Here is a 24,691-nt window from a genome sequence, read left to right on the forward strand (position 1 = left end):
GCTTCTTCCTACTTCCGTGTCACAGCCAAGGGAGCAGAACTTTGGGGAGGGTAAGAGGTTTCCCTGAGGTCCCACAGCGACTCAGTGACAGTTCGGGCGTAGGGATCACTATATCCTGCCTGTCCGTCTATTTTCCCCACTCCCCACCCAACCCCTTGCATTTACAGGAAAGCCTCGGTCCCCAGTGCTGAATATTGGCCGATTTCCTCTTGTTGCTTTTCAAATGAATACAAGTTAGGAAGCAAAGCACTAAGCTCTGGATGGTTTTTTTTTTTTAAATTTGGAAAAGAAGGGGTTCTGTATCCAGAGGGGGTTCCATACCCACATCGTCGGTGGTGGGCAGTGGGGCCATGTGCCTGGACGGCGAAGCCTGCCATCTAGCAGGCAGCTATCTCCACCTGGTTTTGTGCTTGGGCTTGCTGGCCCCTCCTCTGGGAGCCTGGAGGGTTGGCGAGTCCTGGTAGTTCTGGGTCATGAACTGGGTGCTTGCTTCAGGTTCACCCAGGTGGAAGCGGTTCAGAAATATGCCCATTTTCCAAGAGCCTGGAAGGACAAACAGACCATAGGGAGGCAGTGAGAAAGAGCCATGGACTTGAAAGCTAGCAGGGGCCTGGGAGGGAGGCTGGCTCAGGGACCCGAGGCAGCAGGTGATGTGATGGCCATGGGGCGTAGTGGCTGTGGAAGCTTCTGGCTCCTGCTGCAGAGGCAGTCCCCAGATGTTAGCAGAGCCTCTGAACAGCAGCAGAGCTGCCTGCTCTCCAGAAGGCAATGGGGACTGAGAGCCCAGCCCAAGTCAAGGATGCCTGAGTCTCCTTCCCCAGCGCCTCTGTTTAGCAAAGCTGCCTTCTCACTCTCGGGCAGAAAGGAAGCCCAATCATGTCGGCTGCCCACTTCCTCCACTCACGCCCTCTCCCTGCAGGCTCCCCTGACCTCAGGATGGGAGCTTTCACCACTGCTTTCCTTCACACCTGCTCACCCCTGCTGCTGGGGCTGAGATTGGGGCTGAGATTGGCGGAAGTATCAGTGCTCTTCTTTCAATCTTCTCCACTAAACCCCACCAACCTCCTCCTCTCTGTCCTAGGACAGGGCGTGCACCAGGGTGCCTTCCCTGTGGCAGAGGTGGAGGGGCAGCCCCCCAGACCCTGGCGGAAGAGCTGGGCCTGCAGAAGCCCAGACAGTGCCTAGGTCGGAGGGGTTCCTCCTCAGGGCGAGAAAACACAAGTGTGTACAGGGAGGCGCATCTTCTGGGGCGAGTGTGAACAGGCCTCGTGGCAGGGCGAGGAGGGCACAGCCCGGGGCATGGAGTGAGGCTGAGGGAGGTGGTCAGAGGCATATTCCCACGTTCTTGTTTCCCAAACCCTGGGTGTCAGGCACCCTGGGCAGATGCTTGCCAGGAAAAGGCAGGAAGTAGTTCAATTTGAATCTCAGATAAATAGCAAATTGTTTGTTGGTGTGAGCGTGTCCCACATTCTGCATGGAGCATACTTAACACGAATTATTTTTTTTCGTTGTTTATCTGGAATTCAAATTTTACTGGGCATCCTACTTTTTTTGTTGTTGTTTTCTGCTAAATGCAGCAACCTCCCAGGGTGGAGAGAGAGTGCCTGGAGAAGACCCTGTCTGGAGCAGAGCTAGGCAGTGGCCGATATACAATGGATTAATGGAGACCAGTCACCTCTGATACCCAGACAGAAGAGGGCAAGGGGCTGGCAGCTCTCAGAGCCTCACCTGAGACTCACGGGCCACCCACCCTCTCACCTACCTGTCTCCTTGGTCAGCACCCACCACCCTTTTCATAGCAATTAAGATAGCAAGCCCATCGAAGCGTTCCTGCCTCCCAGAGGCTGCTGACATTTCAAAGATGTTCTCAAGGAGAGGATAATTTTTAATCCAAAACCCAAAATAACAATAACAATAATGCAAATAATAAAAGCAGTAACACCCCAATTTCTGTGCTTCCTATGTGTTGGTACTACTCTCAGAGCTTGACACATAATTCGCTTAATCCTCACACCAATCCTAAAAAGGGAGGACTGTTCCCATTCCCAGTTCACAGATGGGATGACTGAGGCACAAAGTGGGGTACTGGCAAGGAAGCTTCGCAGGGGCAAGGATAGGGGAAAGGCCTTTGCAGATTCCCTCAAATCCTATCCAACTCAGCGATTGCATGCTCAGATGGGGCCCAGGGGGACTGGAAAACAAGGGGTTCCAGGAGTTCTTTTGCAGAAAGTGTAGCCAAGGTGCTGAGAACGGCTCTCCCGCTGGAGGTGTACTGACTGCAGTCGGGTTCTCCTAGGAGTCTTGGTGTTACCTGAGTGTTCTTTCAGAGGGGCTGTGCCTGAGCCTCTGCACCCCAGGAGCCCAGCTGGCTGGAATGAAAGGAATTATGGTATTATGACCCTGGGAACGAGTGTGTGCACACACATGTGTATGTGTAGGTGCATGTGTGTATATGTGTGTATGCTGGTGTGTGTGCATGCCAGGGTAATAAGGGCTTATGGGTGAACTGGTGTGTGACAGCAACAGGGACGAGGGGGCCTTCCCCACCGTAGGGCAGGAAGGAACCCGCATGGCAGGAAGGGAATTGAAACCCATCACGAGGCCAGGGCAAGCTGTGGGGAAGAAATCCCCTGCGTCCAGAGCGAGAGCTGGCTCCCTTCGATAATTCGGAAGCCTCTGAGCCTTCAGTGCCCTGGGGACCTCGTGGTTCCTTTCCAGTCCCAAGTCGACAGCCCTGTGGTTCTCGGGCTCCCCGGCCAGCTCCTGAAACCCAGTCCCCGTGCCGGCTAGCCTCTTGCTGCCTCCTTTCCTGGCTCAGCCGCAACTCCTTACACCCCCTGTTTCCTGCCACAGAGGACAAGTTCTAGAAGGCAGAGGGGGTGAGTCAGGCCCTTGGGGTGTGTGGGGAGAGCTGGAGAGCTAGGAGACTGCGGCTTCTGTGGTCACCGCTCAGAGGAAAGCCCCTTCCTGTATGGCACTGCTGTCCCTGAGAGGCAGAGAGTCCGTGGCCAGGCAGGAAGAGGGCAGCGCTGCTGTCTGTGCTTGGGCCACTCCACTGTACCCTGGACGCACCCAGGCCAGGCTCTTCCTGAGATGAGGGCGGGGCAGTGCGGGCACTTCAGAGGCCTCTGTGGTGGGAGGCCTTGGCTAAAGGGAGAAAGGAGGAGGAAGCTGTCTGATGCCTGTCTCATGAGCCACCTGCCCTGTGACTGGGACACAGAGGCCTGGGTGTCTCAGGACAGGGCTGCCGCATATGATGTACAGGTTGATCCCTGCACAACCGTAGGGGGTACTGTTCTCATCCTGCATAGCCAGATGCAGCGGCCCTGGAACGCTCACTTACTGGTCAGTGCTGATAGGAAAGATGTTAGTGATGAGAGATGTTAGATTTCAGCGTTGTTCCAGATGGGGGCCAAGGGGAGAATCTGATAACCTTATCTAAAGCCACCGGGGGGTTTCTGGGCCACCACTCTGTGCCTGGCCTCCTAGCAGGCTCTAGCGGGGAAAGATGTCCCCTGTCTTCAGCAGCTGGGGAAGGGTCTCCTCCTCGGAGCTTTAGTCCCAGGGACTGTGATGATGGCAGGAATGCCCTGGGGCAGGTCTTGACAGTCACTCTCTCCACCTCAAGCTTCCCAGATCTGTGGAGCTGGCTTTCCACCATTTGGGAGTGGTTTGTTACGTGCATCTGGACAGCTCCATTGGGCCAGTTAGGGTTAAGCAGGCATCCGAGAAACTGAGAGGTGCTCCACCAAGTCCAGCTGACCCTGGCCCCCTTGCAGGACTTGGAAGAATGAGGGATCTGCTCCCCTGCCAGAAGTGCAAGCTCTTAGATGAGGTCAGACCCCAGAGCCCCTTTAACACTGGCAGCCATCACCCTCGTCCTCTGCCAGGCATGGGGTCAGCGGAGCCACCTTGTTTCACCTCCTGCCCTCGGCGAGTTTTTAATATAATACAAGTAATACTAAACTAATCACAGTCTGATCCTTCAAAGGGTGGCCTTGGCCAGCAGTAGAACTTTGTAGTCTGGGTCCCTAGCAGACAAGTTCCCCACCCCCAGTGACACCCCTGGCTTCCCTTCAGCAGGCCCATTCTCTAGGCTGGGGTACAGTGGCACTATCACTGGTCATTACAGCCTTGACCTCCCAGGCTCAGGTGATCCTCTTGCCTCAGCCTCCTGAGTAGCTGGAACCACAGTTGTGTGCTACCACACCCGGCTAATTAAAAAAAATTGTTTGTAGAGACAGGGTCTCTTTATGTTGCCCAGGCTGATCTCAAACTCCTGGCCCAAGTGATCCTCCTGCCTGGGCCTCCCAAAGTGCTAAGATTACAGGTGTGAGCCACCGAGCCCAGCCAGGCCCACTCTTAAGACTTCCCAACAGCCGAGGACAGCACTTCCTGGGTGACCCTGCTGTAGCCAAGGGACGTTTCCCACCTGACTGGTCACTTGGTCCTCAGTATTTCCGTCCTGATGTATTTCCCTCTTAGCCTGGGAAGTGGGGTAGGGAAGCTCCTCACCCCAGCTGCATTCTCCCATGGGCCCCTGTTCGGGTGGACTGGAGAATAGGGAGTGGGTTGCTGAGCCCCTGAGGTTGGAGCTGCGGCAGCATCTTGTCCCAGGGCAGTCTCTGTAAGGACAGGGGCCACTGGCTCTGGCTCCGAACAGCCCTGTTCCTTCAGCTGGTGATCTGTATCTACCCAAGGTGGTCACCCTCTTTTCTGGCCTCGCTGCCTCTCCCCTTAGGTAAGGGCACCACTGCTTCTTGTTGGGGGATGGTGGCCCTGAAGAAAAAAACAAAAACTCAACTCCAGCCTAATAACCACCCCACAGAGAGCCCGGCTCAGGTCTGTAATTTGTCTGGCTCGTCACGGGACCGGCCACATTGATAGAAGCGCTGATACCTTTCTGCCAAGATTAATGATGTCCTGGCGGTGGTAGGCGGGAGGCCTGAGCCTTTTATTTTTTGTGCCATTAAATGACATCCGGAGACTTCTACTCAGGACCTGAAAAGCCCTTGTTCCATCACATCCAATTACTCCTGGAGGAGATTTGCTGAGTGGCTGATCCTGCGGGCTCGAGAGGCTTTGGGGTAGTGGGGGGCACTGTGACTTTGGCAGGAGTGAGAGGGTGGGGATGCCAGGGGAGTTTTGGGGTGGCGAGGGGACCCACATCTCCTTTGGAGAGAGGACCCAGGAGGGCTGAAGAGTAGAAGCTGGTTCTAATTATCCAGCCAGTGCATCTCCTAGGCCTCCTCCGCCCTTCTGCAGCTGAGGGTGGGGCGCGAAATGTATCAGGAGGATGGGAGACTCCAAGCTGCCAGTTTAGCTCCCAGTGATAAATCCAATATTTGGTAGTGGTGACAGTTGGCTGGCATTTTGGGTAGAATTTGGGGGCTTATCTGTGGTTTCTTCTTGATGTGTTCAATATTGCTCGGGACGGCTGATGTTTGGCCGGACTGGGACTTGCTTCTTGAGGAGGTCCACCTGGGGCTCATGGAGATTTCAGGTGGTTCCCAGCCTGGGTGCCTGTCTGAGTGTTGCCCGGGATGGCCCCAGCTGGGCGGCTGCCAGGCCCCCAGTTCTACCCGCTTGGCCAAGTGGGTGGGGCCCTTTGGAGGAAGAGCGCCTCCTGCCACAAGCCCACACAGTGATCAGGGGCTGGGCCCCTGGGGGATGCTGGGGCTGGGCCAGGTGAACCACCATGGGAGGTCACGGGGGTGGGCTGAGTGTGTTTGTGTCTGTGTGTGCGCTGGTGGGGGGCAGTCTGAGGGCGGGGGCTGCTCTCCAGGCAGGGCCTCCTTTGCTCTCAGACCTCTTCCCTCCATGCTTCCTGACACTACGAGCTGCTGTGTTCTGCTACCAGGCTGGTGGATTTCCTCCCAGCCTCATCCCTCTGCGGCAACACCGCCTACCCTTGAAGCTGCGTGGGGCTCTGCTGCCCTTGGCCCCAAGATTCCCCTTCTTTCTCACCCACCGAGGCCTGCATGCCTTCAGATGCCACAAGCAAGACTTCAACCCCCTGTGTGGCAAGTCCCTGCCTGTCTCTCCTCTCTGACCCCTGTGGGTGGGCGGCTCCACCTCTGAGCTGCTGAATTTGGGTGCCTGTGGTGCTAGGGAGCGGTTTATGGCTGCCTGGTCCAGGACTTCCATTTTGCAGTGAACAAGTTTCCCCTCTGAAGGCCCTGAGGCTGCTCTGGAGGTGGTGACCAGAGCCTCTCTTGCCTATTAGTTTCCAGCACGTTGACACCATCCTGGGCACTTGGCCTTGGAGTGGCTTCTGGAGCAAGCTGTGGCATGTCCTCTCATGGGACAGAGAGGGGATTTCCCCTGCTCGCTTGCAAGAGGAGTGTGAGACTGGCTTGTGACACCTCTGGGTGAGGTGACTGAGGTGTGGTGTGGCACAGACCATAGCTCCCCAGGAGTCTGAGGCTCAGCCACAGCCAGGGAAGGGGAATGTGCATGGACCATTCTGGGCAGCTGCTGCTGGCCAAGGAGGCCCGGGACAGCAGGATGCAACTGCACTCTGTCTGTATCCCCAGTGGGGCTCAGAAGTCTGGTGGTCTGGGTCAGGAGAACAGGGATGTAGGCAAGACGGTGGCAGGTGCAAACAGCCCTTCCCTGGAAGTCAGAAGAAAGTCAAACGGCTCTTAACTGTGGATGCCCTTGGTAAGTCATACCACTCACTGTTTCAGGCTTTGCTTTCCTCATTTGCCCCGGGGTAGGGGTGATGGCCACTGTCCTGTCCCCTTGACATGGTTGGCAAGGGGAACACCAGGGAGGGGCAGGGAGGCTGGTGGAGAGGCGGGACAGGGAGGACATGGATCAATGCAGAGACTGTCACTTGTGGGCATGGTCCTCACAGAGGTGGCTGCCTTCTCAGGTGCTGAGGGAAGCTGATGTGTGTTTGTGAATGTGGGGGTGTGAGAACGTGCAGATCCATGTGTGTGAATGGCTTGTGGATGTGCATATGTGGGTGTGTCCCACACACAGACACACTCATTGACTGAAAGCCCACAGTGGGCTGGGCATAGGGACAGGTGGGAGAAGGGAAAGAAGGCAGAGGTGAGCACTTCTCTTAAGGAACTGGTAGTCTCATGGTGGAAGTGGGGGCCACCACGAGTGGCAAGTGATTTAGGAATACAAAAGAGATCAAAGCAGATGTCTGGGGGGGGACGACAAATGCTGTGCGAGTGGAGAAGACGATAGAGACTAGAGATGCCAACAGCAGGCGGGAGGAAGCCTGGCTGAGCGGATCAGCTCTGTGGGGTTGTTCCAGAGGGTGTGATGGAGGGCCAGTAGGGGATACTGGTGCTTGGAAGGTGGGCAAGGCATTGCGGGTCTGGGAAGGGGAGAATGAGGTGCCCAGATGGGCAGTGGTGGGCCGGCAGATGTGAGCAAAGAAGTAGTTCAGGGATGTTCTGGCAGTGTGCTGCATGCAAGGGCAATGGTACAAGGTGCAAATGAAATCTGCCTGGAAGGGAAGATGTCCCCCTCAGAGGGGTGTTCACTTAGAATCAGAGGGAGAAAGCCTAGCATGTCACAGGCCTGAGATAATGGTGACTGCAAATCTGGAAAGGTAAAGTGTGGCCTTTGGGACATGTGTCGCACAGCTGTCCTGTGATGCTGGCCAGCCAGCCTTTGTCAGAGGCACCAGTTAAGGCTGTTTAGAGTTCAGAGGTCTCTGCTCCTCCCGCACTGGGGACCAGTTATGCTTGCACTGTTTGAATATCTTCCCTAACTCTCTCAGTGAGCACCGCCTATCCACAGAGCTCCACCAGGGTGACTCCACACATGCATGAGAGCAGGGACACCATCACGTGGTGACTTCTTACAGCACCCAAAACAGCGCCAAGCACACACTAGGCGTCTGGCATCAGCTGAGCGAATGCAGAAGGCATTACTGAGTTACGCCAAGCGTGGTTCAAAAGTGGCCAGAGAGGAAGGAGCTGTGCAAAGGTAGGAGGAGTGGGGTGGCAGGGCAGGGCAAAGGTAGGAGGAGTGGGGTGGCAGGGCAGGGTTTCATCAGCTAGAAGCAGGGTAGCTCTAAGCCCCTCCAGGGCCCTTGCTGTGCTCCTGGCCTCCTGGGGTCTGATGGAAGACCTCTACTAGGAAATGTCAGGGTTGGCTGGGAGAGTCGAGCCTCATCAGCTGGTCCCTGCATTTATTTGGCAGAACAGAGAGGTGAGGACGGCCCAGGAAGCTGGGAGCAAATCAATTTCAGGTCATTCAGTTGCAGATCAACTAGTCCAACCCCTTATCTTGATGAGGTCAAAATCAAGGCCCAGGGAGGGGAAGTCACCAGGCCAATGACAAACAATCAGAGTCGGGATGTCAAGATCTCATTTGCTGACCACCTGTACATTGTCGTGGGGTCACAGTAAAAAAAAAGGAATTCTGGGAAGGGTTTCACCTCCTTGGGTCTGAACAATGCCATCCCCACACCCCTCTACATAGTCATGACAGGCTCTACTAGAATCATCTCAAGCCCCCTTCTTCACCCTAAGCCTGTCATTCACCCATAAGATCCAGGGAGGGAAGAGGCCTGAATAGGATGGGGTTCAGGGGCCCATCTGCCATAGACGCCCCTCTACCTGGTTCCTGTAGGCTGACCTTTCCCCTCGAGTCTCTAGAAGCTTTTCCTGCCTGTTCACCCGGGGGACACAAGCAGCTGGTTATACCACATTGCCCCCCGCCCCCCGCCACCCCGCCCAATCCCTGGCATCCCACTTCCTCCACGGATTCTCTCCCATGGAGAGAAATCTAGATCAAGGCAAGTCCTGGGGCCTCTGTTCATTGGCAGGGCCCCATGCTCTGGCCTCCCAAGCACTGGTCCAGCCCTGGGCTCCATAAGTCCCCAGGCACTGTCCAGGTGCTTCAGAGAGCACCAGACCCTGAGTGTTTCAACACTGTGCAAGGACCCGGGGTTTCTGCTTTTGCAATCACCCCTGGGTTCATCCACACCTCACTGTCTCATGTCTTGACCCCTCTGGTGGTGTCCTGTCCTCTCATTCTGGTCAGTTCTGCCTGTCCTTCCAGGTTCGTCATCTCCGAAGAGTGACTTCTGAGTATCGCTTCTCCGGTAAATAATCTTGAATGGCTTCCCAGAGTCGACCTGCAAAAGCCACTCCTCTGCCAGACTTTTGAGAACCTTGTTTTCCCCCTTCCCCTCCATTTTCTCACTTAAAAAAAAAATACACACACACACACACACACACACACACACACACACACACACACACACACACACACACGGTTTCTCTAACCCAGAGCTCCCTCTTCCTTCACTCAAGGATTCAGCTCTCCTCCTTCTCTAGGGCCTAGCCCTGCTCCAACCTTCTCCCCATGGCCTCAGGGCCAGAGAAATTTGTAGATCATCTGGAGCCAACCCCTCATTTTCTAGATGAGGAAACCGAGGCCCAGCAAGGTTCATTCATTGGCCTCAAAATGAAATCACTAACTAGAGAGGGGAGTCCAGATTGCCTCATTCTACAATAAAACACCTTTATATCCTCTCTGGCTGGAGAGGGCACAGTGTTCTGGAGGGAAGGGCATGATAGGAAGGGAAGAGATCTATCCCTGAGTCCACAGACTTCCAATTGTCCTTACAGTTAGAATCACACAATTAAGTGTTTAATTACAACCTGCTCTGCATTGTTATTTAATTATTTCCAAAGCAGACTGTAAGCTGCTTGAGGGCAGGGAAAATTCCTGGCGCTCTTGATTGTATTTTCTCTGAAGTTCCCAGCACAGCGCTGGGCACATGGAAGGCATCATATGGCAAGACTGGGACCTTGGCTGGGGCTTTCATCTGGGAGGGCCATTTTAAACCCTGTCCAGATGCAAGTCCAGTTTCTAAGTTCCCCATGGATGAAAGGTGGGTCAAGGGGTGGGGTGGGGAAGTACACAAGACCAAACAATGGATTTCAGGCCCAGTGTGTTTTGGCTTCCTTGCCTGGTCACCAACATCCTGGGAGGGGTGGGTCAGGCCTTTGCTGGTACCTCAGGCCACTGTGGTTTCTGGAGGACAGGCTGCCGTCGAGCCTCGGGAGCCCCAGCACACAGAGTAGGGAAGCATCTTTGGTGTATGCAGTTCTCTTATTCCCTCGTCTGTCCCTCCTCATGGCATCTCCTGATGCTCTATCCTTGCCTCCATCCTGCCTTCAGAAGGCACTTACCCCGCGAGAGGCTCCTGCCCTGGGCATAGGCATGGTAACCCCGGAGTCTCATGGTGGGGCTCAGAGGCACTGCCTCATTTTATGAGAACCCCATGGGTGGGGAAATGTCATAGGCTGAGATCCTGACATCTTTGGTGGGACTGGTAGCCAGGGTGCTGGAGACAGTTTTTCTTGGTCTGGGCAAGATACATAATTGTGTTTCCTTCTCTCTGCATCTAAACTTAAAAGTGTGTCTTTGGCAAAGCTGTTTAAACAGATTCATGGATTGGCAAGGTGCTGAGGGCACCTGGGGAAGGTTCACCGGTGGAAAGTTTGCACCAGCTCTACTCCCAGGGTGGCCTGGAGCCCTCTGTGATTGGTGGGCCCTGCTTGGCACATCTGAAGGGCCCGGTCGCTCAACCTGTGCCTTTCTGGGCTCCATGTTCCTCTCCTCTGGGGCCTCCGGCATTGCAGCTGTAGCAATACCTGTGCTGGCTTCCCAGTGGGTGGATGTTTGGTCAAGGTCACTGGGTGAGAGGCAATGGCTGATGACACCCACCCTCCCACTTGCCTTCCTGCCAGCCTGGGGGACGTGCTTCTTGCACTCTCAGATGGCATTTGTGCAGTCTCTATTGCCTTCCCCTCCCTAAAACTGGGGCGGTGATAGAGTGCAGGGGTGGCTTTATTTCCCATTTTCTGGAAGAGAAATCTAAGGCTCAGATGGTGGGAGGGGGAGTCAGGGGCATGGCTCACACTGGGTCAGGTGAGTCACTTGTGGCATGTTGCAGTGGCCAAGTGGCCACCGCTCCTGCTCCCTGGCCCTGGTGGCGGGAGGACCGAGACCAAGAAGGCAGGGTTCGCCATGAGGAGGCTATAGGGAGTTGGTTTGCTCCAGAAGCCAAGGAGGGCTGCTCAGAGAAGCTAGTGGAGGGGGGATGGTGGGGGACATCTTCACCTCATCACTGAGATGGCACAGCCGACCCAGTAATTAGCAACCCGTGAGGATAGACCGGCAGGGTGGCATTCCAGTGTCCTCTTGCCCAGATCAGACTCAATTACAGAGCACAGTGACTTGCCAAAGTTCAGGGGCAGCTGTCTGCACATGCCATGCAAAGTTTCGGGGCACTTTTCTCCCTGGCTCCAGTCACCCACTTTGAGACCCTGCCTTACATAGCAACCACCCAGCTGGAGCCTCCACATTAGTCTGTGGGACTTACTTCTCAAGGGAGACCACATCTGATGCCAACATCTTTAAGGAACTCCTTCCAGTTTGCTCCCAAGAAACACCAGCCTTTGACACCAGTCTCCAAGGCTCATGAGTGGGGGTCAAGGCCCTAATTTCCCCATAAATGTATGAAGCGTTGGTTCCACCCCAGAATTCACCCTGGAGGTGGATGGAAGGATGGGAAGGTCTTACCTCGAGTTTTGTTTTCCTTGGGAAGGAGAGAGATGACTTTTCCTTCCTGAAGATAGACAAAGAACTGGTAGCGATGGAAGCCACTGTGTGCTGGTGGGGAGGGAGCCTGGTAGGCTACAGGTAGAAGAAGGAGAGAGGTGGGCATCAACATCCCATATTATCCAGGGCAGAGCTCTCTGTCTTCCCATGGTCCTGCTGACCTCCCTGGGGCCCCAGATCGGGACTCACCCGTGCAAACCATTAGGATTTGTATTTGGTGGGATCTCAGCTTCAGTATCTTCATTTAAGAAGAACATATTTTGGTGGGGGTGAGAGTTGGGGAGGAGGTGGTCCGAGAGGAAACACCGTGAGCTGGCTTGAAGGCCTCGGGTGCTGGCGTGGCTCCCAGACCTTTATGGGCCAGTGGGTGTTGGCATTGTCCTGTTTTTGCTTTAGTCTATCCTGATGGATTTCCTGCCTCAAGAGAAGCCCATCTTCCTCTGCGAGTGTGTTTGGCAGAGGATTTTTATTTATTTTTTCGGCATTTGCTTATGAACTCAATCCCCAAAGAAGCCAATTTCTTGGCTGCGTCTGGAGGATCTGGAAGTGGTTACAAGGGTGGGTGGGACTGGGTTCAAAGGTTTGATCATGGGAGCTGTAGGAGCTGGGCGCTTGGGGCACCGGGGAGAAGGCCCCTCTCCCACTCCTTCCCTCTTCCTCCAGGAGGCTGCGCTTTTTTTTTGGTTGGGGGGGAAGTGGGGTGGGGACATCCCTCATTCTTCTCCCAAGTCCATGCAGAGAGACAAGATCATGCTGGCCTGGCCTGGGTCTTTCAAGGTGGGCCTCTTTCCCAGCATACTTCAGCCCTTCCCACTCCCCTTCCCTCTCTCCATCTTCCTTTCCATGGAGGAGAGCCAGGCTGGAGCCAAGAATCTTCCTGGGTGGGTGGGAAAGAAGCATTTGCAATGAGGATGTTGGTGGGAGGGAGTATTGGTCCTTTATGGCCATCTCCCCTTCTTTTCTCTCCCAATCATTAAACAAAAGCACGACTTGCTGCTTGGAGCATTGGAAGCGTCCCTCACTGTGCACTTCCGGCCACTGGTGGCTTCCAGCATGCCAACAGCCGGGGAATTCCTGACGATTCATCTTTCCCTGCATTTTTGGATCGCAGATCAGATGTGTGTGTGTGTGTGTGTGTGTGTGTGTGCACGCGTGCGCACTCAGAGTGAGAGCAGAGCTGGATGTGCTTGGAGCCATGTGAGTGTGTGTGGTTGGAGATCTCCACTTGGGGCGGGTGTGTGCACACGAAAAGCCAGTGTGCAAACACCCTGAGGCTGTTTTGGAGGCCCTGTTAGTGTGTGTGTAAATGCAGGTAAAGGAGCATTTTTCCTAAACACCACCAGTGCTGAGGAAGTCTTCTGAGCACAGGTGGGTGCCAGGGAGTCTCCTTGTGCGCAAGCCAGTGTGGGCGAGGTGGGTGGGTATGTGGGCTGTGGAGTGCACTCCACCGTGGGCACACTCGACGCTGCCCAAAACTGGTGACTTCGGTTCTGTGCGGACAAGTCTGAAGTGAGAACTCACTGGATCTGCGCATGGAGAATTTATCCTCAAGGGAGATACAGACTAATGCCTCTCACTAGGGCTTTCCTCAAGAATTCCCCATTCAAAACCTCCAAAGGCAGAGAATTGAGGCATGAGGAGGAGGGGAAAGGGTTCACACATGCTAGACTACTTCTCCGGGCCAGGCCCTGGGCTGTAGGCCTTCACTTATGACATCTCCTCCATCTTCCCATTTCCTGGAGGCTTGAGAGGTGAAGCCAGGCCAGCAGTGAGTGGTGGTGCTGGGATTTGAATCCAGGCCTGATTGGTGCCGAAGCCCATGCTGCTTCATGGAACTGCAAGGCTAAGTTTGGTGCCCAGTCCTGTGCCAGAGGCCAGCCCACTACCTGAGCATCCCTTTCAAGGTAGGTTGAGGCACCATCGTGGGGCAGGGATCTGAGAGAGGGGAGCTGGGGGGAGGATAGGGGTGCACAGGTGTTGCAAGCAGCCTCCAGTCAGATGGCCCCCTGCACTGTGACGCTGGCTGCATTCCTTACTAGCTGTTCACATGGCACAGGATGGTCTGTGCCTCAGTGTTATCCTCTTTAAAATGGGGACACTGATGGCAGTGACCATAAAAGGCAGTTGTGGAGATGAAATCAGGGCATCCAAGAAAACTCTCAGGCTGGCGCTAGCACACGACAAAGCAGCCCCATGAGGTTTTCATTCCTGTGATCGTCACTGATGCCCTGGCTGGGGGAAGGGGTCCCTATGTCTTACTCACCTGATAACTCCTGGCCCTGAATCTTCCCTTTCTTCAGGTCGGCACCCTGAAAGAAGAGACAAGCAGGGCTGTAGGTTATGCCTTGGGCACACTTCAGGCCACGTGGGCTCTGCGGGATTGCTTCTTTCTCTGCAGGAGGCGGATGGGAGAGGAAGGAAGATGGGAGAGGAAGGAGGATGGGAGAGGAAGGAGGATGGGAGAGGAAGGAGGATGTATGGCTGCTTTTGGGAGACAGGGCAGTGAGTGGGGTTTTGGAATGGGTACCTCAGGGGATCCAGGGAGAGAGGACAGACACAGATGTTGCTGAGGGTGGCAAATGGACACCTTGCCTCTAGAGAAGCCCTGTAGGACACTTCCCAAAGAGCTGTTCCATGATCCCCATTGGTGCCTGAAACTGGGCGCTCGACATCACCTGCGCGGTCTGGTCAGATCTAAGGGAGGCGCTTAGATCTGCAGTTCTCTGGATCTTGCTAAGGAGCCCATCTTCTCTGGAGGGAGGATTCTGCTCCCTTTGGAAGCTTTAGAATATTAAGCAATGGGCTCTGAGCAACCAGTGGGGGAAGGGAAGGCAGGAGGAGGCTACACTGCCTGATTCCGTGGTAGCTTCTCCCCACCCTCAGTTAACTTAGCCCACAACTCTGGGGCAGTTTCTTTGGCCACTGGGACAGCCTCAGTTTCCCTCCTCTCTTTCCCTCCCTCCTCCCCTCCACGCGGTGTCTGTGGGATAATGAGGTGACCCCGGGGGTGGGTGCTAATTACTGTTTGTGCAGGACCAGGAGATGCTCAGATGAAAGAGACTGGAGCCGGGCCCCTGGTTCTGTCAGCCAGGCTGGACTGCAGTGGTGCGACCCAGGCTCACTGACAGGGAGCCCCGAGGCCCCTAGGTGTGGGGTTTTATAGCCTTAATGAAGGTGATTAGCGTGACTCTTAATTGAGTCTGCCGACACCTAACTGTGCCCTGGCTACCTTTTCACCAAGCCTAGAAGAGGGGCTCATGGGATGCTGGGAGGATGGTTTGGGACTCCTGAGGTCCGGTGAGGCACCTGCTTGAGGCTCCCAGGGGGCAGGGAGTACAGGCATGAGATCCAATCCCCTAGCTTGTGGTTTACCTTTTATAGAACTAAAGTCCTACTTGCCCAGTCCAAAACTCTTCTACTCAGGAGAATCTCCTCACCCTTTGAACTGTCAGCTCTCATCTATTACTGTCCTCACTTTGCGCCTCTTGGTCAGATATCCCTCTTCCAAGGCTGGTTCCTATAGACCTAGGTCTCATTTGGTTGGAAGAAGAAGCAGGAGACTGTGGAAAGATCCAGGCCCACGTGTGGCCAAAGGGCTGCGGCCCACAAGGATAAGGGATTGGAGAATGGAAACCTGTCTCCTTGATGCCCATCTCTTCCAGGAGAGGAGGGAAGGCCTTGACAGATGCCCAGCAGCCACTCTCCCTGCAGAGCTTTTCTGCCACCCTAGCAAGATGGAGAGTTCTGGGGCTGAGCTCAGGGAAGACCCGCCCAGCCTGGTCTGCCCTGAGCTCCTCATCCTCCCCTTGTTCCTTTCCAAGTCAGTCCAGCCAGCGGTTTGTTTAAACAAAACAACAGCAACCTAAGCTGGCTGTTTCTTTTCAATTCCCCCCAGGCTTGGGTTCTACTCAGAGTGAGGCCAGGGAGCGGGTAAGGGTGGGAGCTGGGGCTGGTCAGATCAGGGAGCTGGTTTGTGCAGGGCCGCAGCGGGTGGAAAGGCTGATCTGGCGCCTTGATGGGGTGGGAAGGCTCCCTTTCTTCATCCTTTCACTCTGGGGAGCTTTCCTTATCAACCGGGGCCAGCATAGGCAAAGACTCTGCAAATCCTTATGTTGGGTTTGCTAAGGCAAGCCACTGGCCCTTCCTAGTCACTCAGCAGACCCAGTGCTTGACTGGGGCACTGATGGCAAATGGACTGTTCAGGTCCTCCCCCGGAGCTGATCCCACAGACAGGTGCTGGTCCTCACTGGCAGAAAGAACAGGGGAGGACCTGGTGGCAGAAGGGCCCCCACATGGTGTGGGGTCAGAAGCTGTGATTTACTTGAATTGTCCTAAGAATTGCCTAAGTTCCCTTTGGCCATAAACCTTCCCTCATTGGTCAGTCCTGGAGGGGCTACAATTTCTACCATGGAATCAACACCTGGTAGGGGCCTTAGGAAACTAAATTCTAAAAGGTGAGAGAGTTGGGCTGCAGAGAGGGAAAACCCCAGAATGTTCAAGGAGAATGAGACCTTGGACCTTAGGCCCTTCAAAATCAGCTGACTCAAGGTCTCATGCCTTTTGACCTCAGTGCCATCCTGCGCTCTTTCTGTGACATCATGACAATCCCAGTATTTCTATGGGAGGCATCATTTTCCAAAGACCATGATTAAAATACGGAGATATTATCAGGAGGGCTGGGGCTGTGGTGAAAATGGGGACCCTGCCACCTGACTTTAGCTCTTCTAAAATATCTTCATGATGGCCAAGTGCAATGGCTTACACCTGTAATCCCAGCACTTTGGGAGGCTGAGTTGGGCAGATTGCTTGAGCCAAGGATTTTGAGACCAGCTTAGGCAACATAGCAAAACCTCATCTCTACAAAAAAATGCAAAAATTATCTGGGCATGATGGTCTATACCTGTAGTCTCAGCTACTTAGGGGACAAAGCTGGGAGGATCACCTGGGCCCAGGGAGCTGATCCTGAGCCAAGGTGGTGCCACTGTACTTCAGCCTGGATGACAGAGTGAGACCCTGTCTCAAAACAAATATATGGATTAGAATGTCACTTCTAGCGTGTGATCACACTAGAAAGCTGAAACTCTTTAGGGATGGATGAGATTCAAGGAAGTTTCAGGAGGTAAGAGGGGGAAACCTGTAGTTTTGAGCACTGCTCAGGGTTGCTGGGCTAGGAAAGTGCCCGGGGAGGAGGGAGTACCAGCCCAGTGTTTGAGGAATACAGACACCACTCCTGTCATGTCTGACAAGAGACAGGCTTTGGAAGGAGACCCTGAAGGAGGCTGAAAGTTGAGCTTTCTCACCTTTTAACATTTAGTCTCCGAAGGCTCCTACCAGGTATTGATTCTATGGTAGAAATTGTAGCCCCTCCAGGACTGACCAAGGAGGGAAGGTTTATGGCCGAACCTGCAGGGTCTCTGCTAAGAGCTTCCCCACACCTTAGGCCTCCTCACTTTGACCCTGCTGCCTCCCCTAGCCCAGACTCCAGATGTGCTCTTGCCTTTTTAAGATGGGCTGAGCACAGACCAAATCTCCTTTCCCTTCCTATAGCTAAGACAGGCTGACATTTTCAAGAGGAACTTGTTTAAATGCTAAGGTTAAAAAAAAGAAATATAGTTGACCCTTGAACAACATGGGTTTGATTTGTGTCCACCTATAAACAGATGTTTTTTCAACAAAAGTTACAGTGAGTGTGCCTGCCTCTCCTGCCTCCCCTTCCACCTCCTCCACCTCTTCCACCTCTTCTGCCTCGGCTACCCCAAGACATCAAGACCAACCCCTCCTCTTCTTCCTCTTCCTCAGCCCACTCAGTGTGAAGACGATGAGGACAGAGACCTTTATGATGATCCACTTCCACTTAACAAATAGGAAATATATTTTCTCTTCCTTAGAATTTTTTAAATACCATTTTCTTTTCTCTAGCTTACCTCATTTTAAGACTACAGTATAGAATACATATAACATATGAAACATGCTAATTGACTATTTATGTTATTGGCTTCCAGTCAACAGTAGGCTATTAGTAGTTAATAGTATAACTTGGGAGAATCCAAAGTTATACTTGGATTTTTGACTTTGTTGGGGGTGGCACCCATACCCCCTCATTGTTTAAGGGTGAACTGTAATTATAGAAATTACAGACAACATAGATGTAGTTCAGTTTCTCATCCTCAAGAATGCTGAAAAGCCCAGGATGGGTTTTTTGGGAGAGAAGGCCAGGAATACCGAGGTATTTGGGTAATGTGCCTAGGAGGACATTCCGGGCCTTTCTAAGTCTGGGACTGGAGGGCCTGGGGAAGGCAATTCTTCCTCATTGGCATCCTCTGGAGATGGGGAGTCTAAAATACCCATGAGTCTCCTAGCAAGGGAAGGGAGGAGGAGGTGAATTCCTTAGAAGGACTCTTAAATGCTCAAGGTATAAGAAAAATAGTAGTCATCACATACTCTCACTTACAAGTGGGAGCTGAACAATGAGAACACATGGACACAGGGAGGGGAACAACACACACTGGTGTCCGTGGTGGGGGCAGGGGGAGGGAGAACATCAGGATAAATAGCTAATGCATACGGGGCTTAATACCTAGGTGATGGGTTGATAGGGGTAGCAAACCACCATGGCACACGTTTACCTATGTAACAAACCTGCACATCCTGCACATGTACCCCGAAACTTAAATAAAATAAAATTTAAAGAAAAGAAAAGAAAAAGAATAGCAGTCACTCCTTTTTCCTAGAAGCTGGCCCCAGTTTTGTGTGTGTGTGTGTGTGTGTGTGTGTGTGTGTGTCTGTGTGTGTATGCATGTGCACATGTATGTGAGTGTAGGGTACTGGTTTTGTGCATGACTGCTTGGCACAGGACTAGGTGCAAATTATTCTAACTGCAGAGAAGGGGGCTCAACACTGTGAACACTTTGGAGGTGCTTCTGGATTCCTAGAACATGAGATTTCCTTTCCAGTTCTCTCCCACCTCAGAGCCCACTGCTTCTCTGGCAAGCTAGCCTGGAACTGGCAAGTAAGATACTCAGGGAAAGTTGTGGCTCGACTGAGAGTCATAGCAACCCCATTCTCAGTCCAGGGTGATGCAGACTGTCTTCCCAGACTTGTCCCATCTGGGTCAGGTAAAGAGCGCGGTGCTGGAAGCCAGGGGTCTATCCCCACTGCTATTACCTTGCATTTGTAACAGGCTTTCAGCCTTATTCTCCAGGCAACCATCCAACCGATTGGTCTCACAACATCCCATTCAGGGGAAGGGCAGAGATCTTTAGCCCCACTGGACAGGAGACAAACCACAGAAGCTTCAGCTCCTCAAGGGTGGGGACTATACCCTGCCCATCTTTGTGACCCATGAGATGCTCTGCACATGGTGGGTATAGTCAAAGTCCGTGGGCACCCCAGCCCAGTGCCTAGCCCTTGCAACTTGAGCCATCCCTACTTAACAACCTCTATCCTTTGGGTGTCCCCATAGGGACAGAGAGCTGCATTTTCTGAGGCCTTTCATAGACTTGCGGGTCCAGTGACACTCCTCCCTCACCTGGGGAACCCCTTAGGTAAAGGCTCTGGCTGGATTTGGTGTGTGAGGTCTGTAGTGTGGGGAAGGGGTATGGCTCACTGCTAGTCTCAGCAAGGATACTGGCCCAGTTCCCTCACTCCCCTTCAATCACCTGTAGGCAGTGGCCCACCCACCGGGGCATTTGTGAAGGCCCCAGATACGCAGGCTCGTGGTCCCTCAGAGCAAAGGGTCAGTCGCACATATCCTTGAGTGAGGGAGATGATTTAATCTCTTTTCCCACCTCTTCCCATTTGCACAGGAGGATTCAATCTTCTCCTGCCTGGGTGCAAACCCCCGTCAGAGCGGGAAGTTTTGCTTTTTGATCCCTGGGTGAAAGGTGGGAGTGGGGATGGGGGGATTGGGGAGGGTGGGGATGGGGGAATTGGGGAGGGTGGGGATGGGGGGACAGGCATCGGAAGAGTCCCTAACTTGGAAAGTGAGGCACAGAAAGGTGTCATGGAGATAAAGGAAAGTAGATGGAGAAATTAGCAAAACCGAGTACTTGAGGGTGGGGAGGAAGAAATGAGAAAAAAAGGGAAAATGAAAACAGAGTTCCAAGCTCTCTGACACTGGCACCAAACAAGAAAGCTCCTTGCTGTTTTGCACAGCTGCCTGCAGGCTGCCAAGTGGCAAAGGATCCAGGAAAAGGCACAGAACTGGAAAGCACTACCCAGCAATCTGTATATTCTGCAATTAACAAAGGGTAAGTGAGCGGAAGGCACTGACAGCTCCCAGGCTCTGAGGTCCCCAGGGACCACCTAACGCCAGCCTAGAGAAGACCCAGCTCTGGAGACTACTGCCTGCTGCCAGGGAGAGGCTTCCAGTCAATTAACCCCATGGCCTTCTCTTTTGCCCTGGGGTTGGGGAGAGGAGGGATGGCCGCTGAGGTGGGTGGAATGAAGCCCGTGGGAAGTGGAAGAAGGAGGCGCAGATCTAAGCCCTCCTAGGAGCTGAGTACTTCTAGACTCCAGGGTGTAGGATGGCCAGTTATTTCATGGACCCGTTTCCCTCCAGAAATGTCCATATCCAAGACTTGGTAGGCCTTTTCCTGGCGCCTTCATGGGCAGTGGGGATAGCTTGGTGAATATCATCTTAGGAGATGCCAACGGGTGCATGGCAGATCCTGGTATCTTGGCACAGACTGGCGATGGGACTCCTGGGCTTTGATTCCTAGTTTGGCTTCAAATCTGGAATTGGTTACTTCTCTGGATCTCCAGATGCCAAAGTGGGGTTGGGCACTATTGAAAGGAAGCTAGATTTTGGGGCCTTGAAGGATGTGTAGGAGCTTTTCAGTTCTCCAGTGGACAAGATAAGGGAGGGCAAGGGCAGCTTAAGTTGAGAAAGCTGTCTAAGCCATGTACCAATGTGCAGTTGAGGGAGAATGATTTGCTTCTTGGAGTAAGGAGCTTTTGAGCTTGGAGTAAGGAGCTTTTGAGGTTGAACCCAGGATGGGAGGAGCTTCACCCAGAATGTCATCATCCTCCATGACACCAGGTTAAGAGACAAGATTTCCCAAGGCCCAGGGTGTCTGAGTCTTGAAAAGTACAGGCTTTCCAGGCCCTTTGTTCTAGGTCGTATGGTTGCCAAAAACGTCACACCATCTTGCAGCTGTGTGTGTGTGTGATAGTATCTAGCACAAAGCTGGCCCTGAGGAATGGTAGCTGGGGAGATGGGTAGATGAATGAATAAATGAGAGGCCTGTGTTAGAGGCAGAAATATAATTAAGACATAGGTCATGGTATCAAGGAGCCTCTGATCTGCTAGAACAGATAAATCACAAAGAAATAACAATGACAGGCCTAAATAATCAAGGCCTAGAGGCCATGCTGGGGGAGCAGAGAAGAAGGAAGAGATAACTGTTTGGGGGTAGTGATCAGAGAAAGTTATTGAAAGGAGGCTAGATATGGGGCCTTGAAGGATGTATAGGAGTTTTTCAGTTCTCCAGTAGACAAGATAAAGGAGGGGAAGGGCAGCTTAGGTTGAGAAAGCTGCCTAAGCAATGTATAAATGTGTGCATGAGATATGAGAACATTTCAAATGACCTCACTGTCCGTTGAAGCCAGAACCAGCATGTGTGTCTTCAAGAATCTCAAGAGAAGGCTGGAAATGCAGGATGGGGTAAGACTGGAATGGCAGACAGTGCCTCTGATTTCTGAGACTCAAAGCTCTCAGCAACCTAAACTCTGGGTCCACAGATCCCAGGCAAGGCTTCTTCTCTTCTCCAAATGATCAGTAACTGTGTCCCAGGAGGGCCACCACAGCTGGCTGGCTGAGCTGCCTTCCCTATCAAGAAAGGACGTGGGTGGGCCTTTACTTGGGGACACTGCCCACGTGGCAGGTCAGAGCAGGATGCGGCTGAATTTTGTCATCAATGGCCTCACTCAGAGCAGGTAACTCTTGGACCCCCAAACCCAAACACCTCCCTTTTACAAACAGTAATTTTTGTTTCAGGTCGTAAAAGGGCTACATGTTCCTTGTAGAAAAATTGTAAAACACACAAAGGCACTAGAAAGAAAAAGCATTCCCTGGATCCTACCACATAGAGACAATTGCCCTGAGAACATCTTTCTTTTCTTTGCATTTTGGTTCCAAAGCTTCTTGTCACGCAGATGACAGCTTCGAGCCCCTGGTCCCTCTGGGGCCTGTACTGGCTGGGACTCTCAACTGTCTGCCCTTGGGGAACTCCTGCTTGGGGAACTTGCCCAAGTTACTTTCAGTCCCTGATACTCAGAGAGCAGACTGAGCCATAGGAAATTGTGGAGCCACCTCCTTTTGACCCTTGCCTGTCATGGGTCACTCATTCTCTGGATGGGGTTCAGGGGTGGGGTTAAGAATAAGGAAAGAAATAAAGAACACAATATATGGTCTTATTAAGCCTGTTTCTCTTAGAAATAGACAAGAGTCGGGGTGCAGTTTCTCATGCCTGTAATCCCAGCAGTTTGGGAGGCCGAGGCAGGAGGATTGCTTGGGGCCAGGAGTTCCAGACCAGCCTGGGCAGCATAGCGAGACCCCATTTCTACCAAACATTACAAAAATTAACCAGACGCGGTGGTGTGTTCCTGTAGTCCTGGCTACTCGGGAGGCGGAGGTGGGAGAATCACTTGAGCCTGGAATTCGAGGCTGCAGTGAGCTATATTGTTGCACCACTGCATTCCAGCCTGGGTGACAGAGTGGGAGTCTCAAAAATAAAAAAAAAGTAGACAGAAATATTAAGTTGAAAGCAAATATCAGGAGTTTGTTGCTAAATATGATTACTATGCACTGATATCACTTTAAACTGAAGACTGCCCTTTCTAGACACTTAGAACAAAAGTAGCTTTTGCTATCAACCTCAGGTTGCCAGGATGCCTCAGTTATCTTAAGTCATATAGGAAATTGGGTATTCCTCATAAAAACATTTCCCTGATATCTCAAATCTTGTATTTTTTGCTCCCCAACTCCTTTTCTCTTACCTATTTTGGATAGCCATCTTATTAGAACACTAGTTCTTGTCTTCTTATGTGATTTTAAATACCATTGTGGTTGTCACCGTGGATGCCAACTTTGCACCCAACTACGGCATGAGATTGCAAAGCTGAGAAGCAAATAAAGGCCGGGCATGGTGGCTCACACCTGTAATTGCAGCACTTTGGGAGGCCGAGGCGGGCGGATCACTTGAAGTCAGGAGTTCGAGACCAGCCTGGCCAACTTGGCGAAACCCAGTCTCTATTAAAAATACAAAAATTAGCCAGGCATGGTGGCAGGCACCTGTAGTCCCAGCTACTTGGGAGGCTGAGGCAGGAGAATCGCTTGAACCCGGGAGGCAGAGTTGCAGTGAGGCCAGATCGTGCCACTGCACTCCAGCCTGGGCAATAGAGTGAGACTCCGTCTCAAAACAAAAACAAAAACAAATAGAAAGAATGGGCCATTCAGCTTTCCACCTGCCCCAGCCTCCTTAGGGGCCAATAATTGAATGTTCATGTCATGACCATCAGGCAAAGAAAGGGGAACCACCTCTCGTGGAGTGCCCGTGGTGTGCGGGCATCTCGCCAGGGTCTTTGCGTGAGTTCACTCATTCAGATCCCCGCCGTCCAGGAAATTCCTCACTAAGGTGCAGGATCCCCCCACTCCCCACGCCTTGGAGAGCAAAGGCTTGCTGCCCTGCTTTGCTGATTTCTGGCAGCCACAAGAACGATGGAAATGGAGCCATCCAGTCAAAGCAGCCTCAGTCAATGAGCAACTCAGCGTCTAACACAGCCATTCTCCTGCAGGGCAGCCCGGGCTTCAGTCCAATGTCATTACCAATTAGCTACATGACTTTGAGCAAGACACTTAATTTCATAGCGTCTCAGTTTCCGTACCTATAAAGTGGCGATGATAACGATACCTGCCCTGGTTTCTTCACAGAGCTGTTGTGAAGGTGCAATTAGGAAATGGAATATTCTAAAGTCCCGCAGCGCCGTCCAAGTGTAAGGGTCTTTACTGGGCTGAGCTCCTGGCTGGACCCTGGAGGGAAAGGCTCGGTGGCTGCTGGGGAGTAGATGGTGTGGGGGCTGAGGATGGGGATGCTGCCTCCGTCCACCCTTGGAGCACTGGGAGTCCATCCTGTGAAGTCTCCTGGCAGAGCCAGCCTCCTGAGGCTGATGGCTGTGCCGTGGGCTTGGAGGTTACTCAGCTGTGAATATCGGGCCTGCCCCGCTGGGCCTGTACTCAGCCAGGGTGTGCAGAGCAAGTGGCACATCATGTTTATTAATAACCCTTGATGAGGGGCATTAATAGCTCCTAATGACACCATCTGAGCCCGGCCTCCTTCCTTCTCTCGCTCCTCACTCCTTCCTCTTTCCCTCCATCCCTTGGAGACACATGATCCCACATACAGACAGACACAGGCAGGCTCGGCTCAGGAGAGAGAGTCAGAGATGTTGTCCAGCAGGTGGGGCCTCTGGAGAGGGGTCTGGCCTTGGGGGTCAGACAGAGGATCCTGGGCTAGAGAGCAAGTAGGATACTGCTGGCTCTGCGGTCAAGTGGAAACTTGGCCAGAACCTGGGAGTGATGGGAGCAAGGGAAGCGCAGCAGTGGGAAGAATTTTCCAGAACTGGTGGGAATGGGAGTGGCAGGGTGTGAGATGGGAGAAGCTGGAGCTGGGACCAGAATGAGGCCAAGGGGGCTTAGGGGCAACCTTAGGCTGGGTCCGAGAGGGCCAGAGACAGGAGAGCACAAGTCACACACACGCACACACTTGCACACTCATGATATACTCACAAGGCACATGCTCACACACCCACACACTCACATATACACACGTTCACACACTTACACTCACAACACACTCATACTTGTAGCATGCTCACACACCCACACATGCATGCTCATGCATGCTCACACTCACATGCTGTCACACATGGACACACAGAGGCACAAGCTCACATACATGCTCGTATATCCACGTGCACACACAGACACACACATGCTCACACACACATGCACTCACATACTCCTCTCCTAGACTGCCTTTCACTGGGTATGCCTGGGGCTGGGCATGGTGGGGAGGACCAGAAG

The 24,691-nt window shown here is 53.0% G+C and overlaps 1 protein-coding gene across 2 annotated transcripts in view; it reads right to left on the reverse strand.

Annotated features, from left to right (window-relative positions):
* Positions 1 to 250: 250 nt before the first annotated feature.
* Positions 251 to 24,691, reverse strand: part of PEBP4 (phosphatidylethanolamine binding protein 4) — a 225,454-nt gene continuing 201,013 nt past the window's right edge. For both annotated transcript variants that reach the window (XM_017961864.2, XM_003902531.2), the window contains exons 5-7: positions 13,871 to 13,916; positions 11,569 to 11,682; positions 251 to 543 (exon numbers count right to left, since the gene is read on the reverse strand). In XM_017961864.2, the coding sequence (XP_017817353.1) occupies positions 389 to 543; positions 11,569 to 11,682; positions 13,871 to 13,916 (315 nt within the window). In that variant the 3' untranslated portion in view covers positions 251 to 388. The remainder of the gene's footprint in view (positions 544 to 11,568; positions 11,683 to 13,870; positions 13,917 to 24,691) is intronic.

The sequence above is a fragment of the Papio anubis genome, chromosome 8 (genome assembly GCF_008728515.1).
Source record: "Papio anubis isolate 15944 chromosome 8, Panubis1.0, whole genome shotgun sequence".
Lineage (NCBI taxonomy): Eukaryota > Metazoa > Chordata > Mammalia > Primates > Cercopithecidae > Papio > Papio anubis.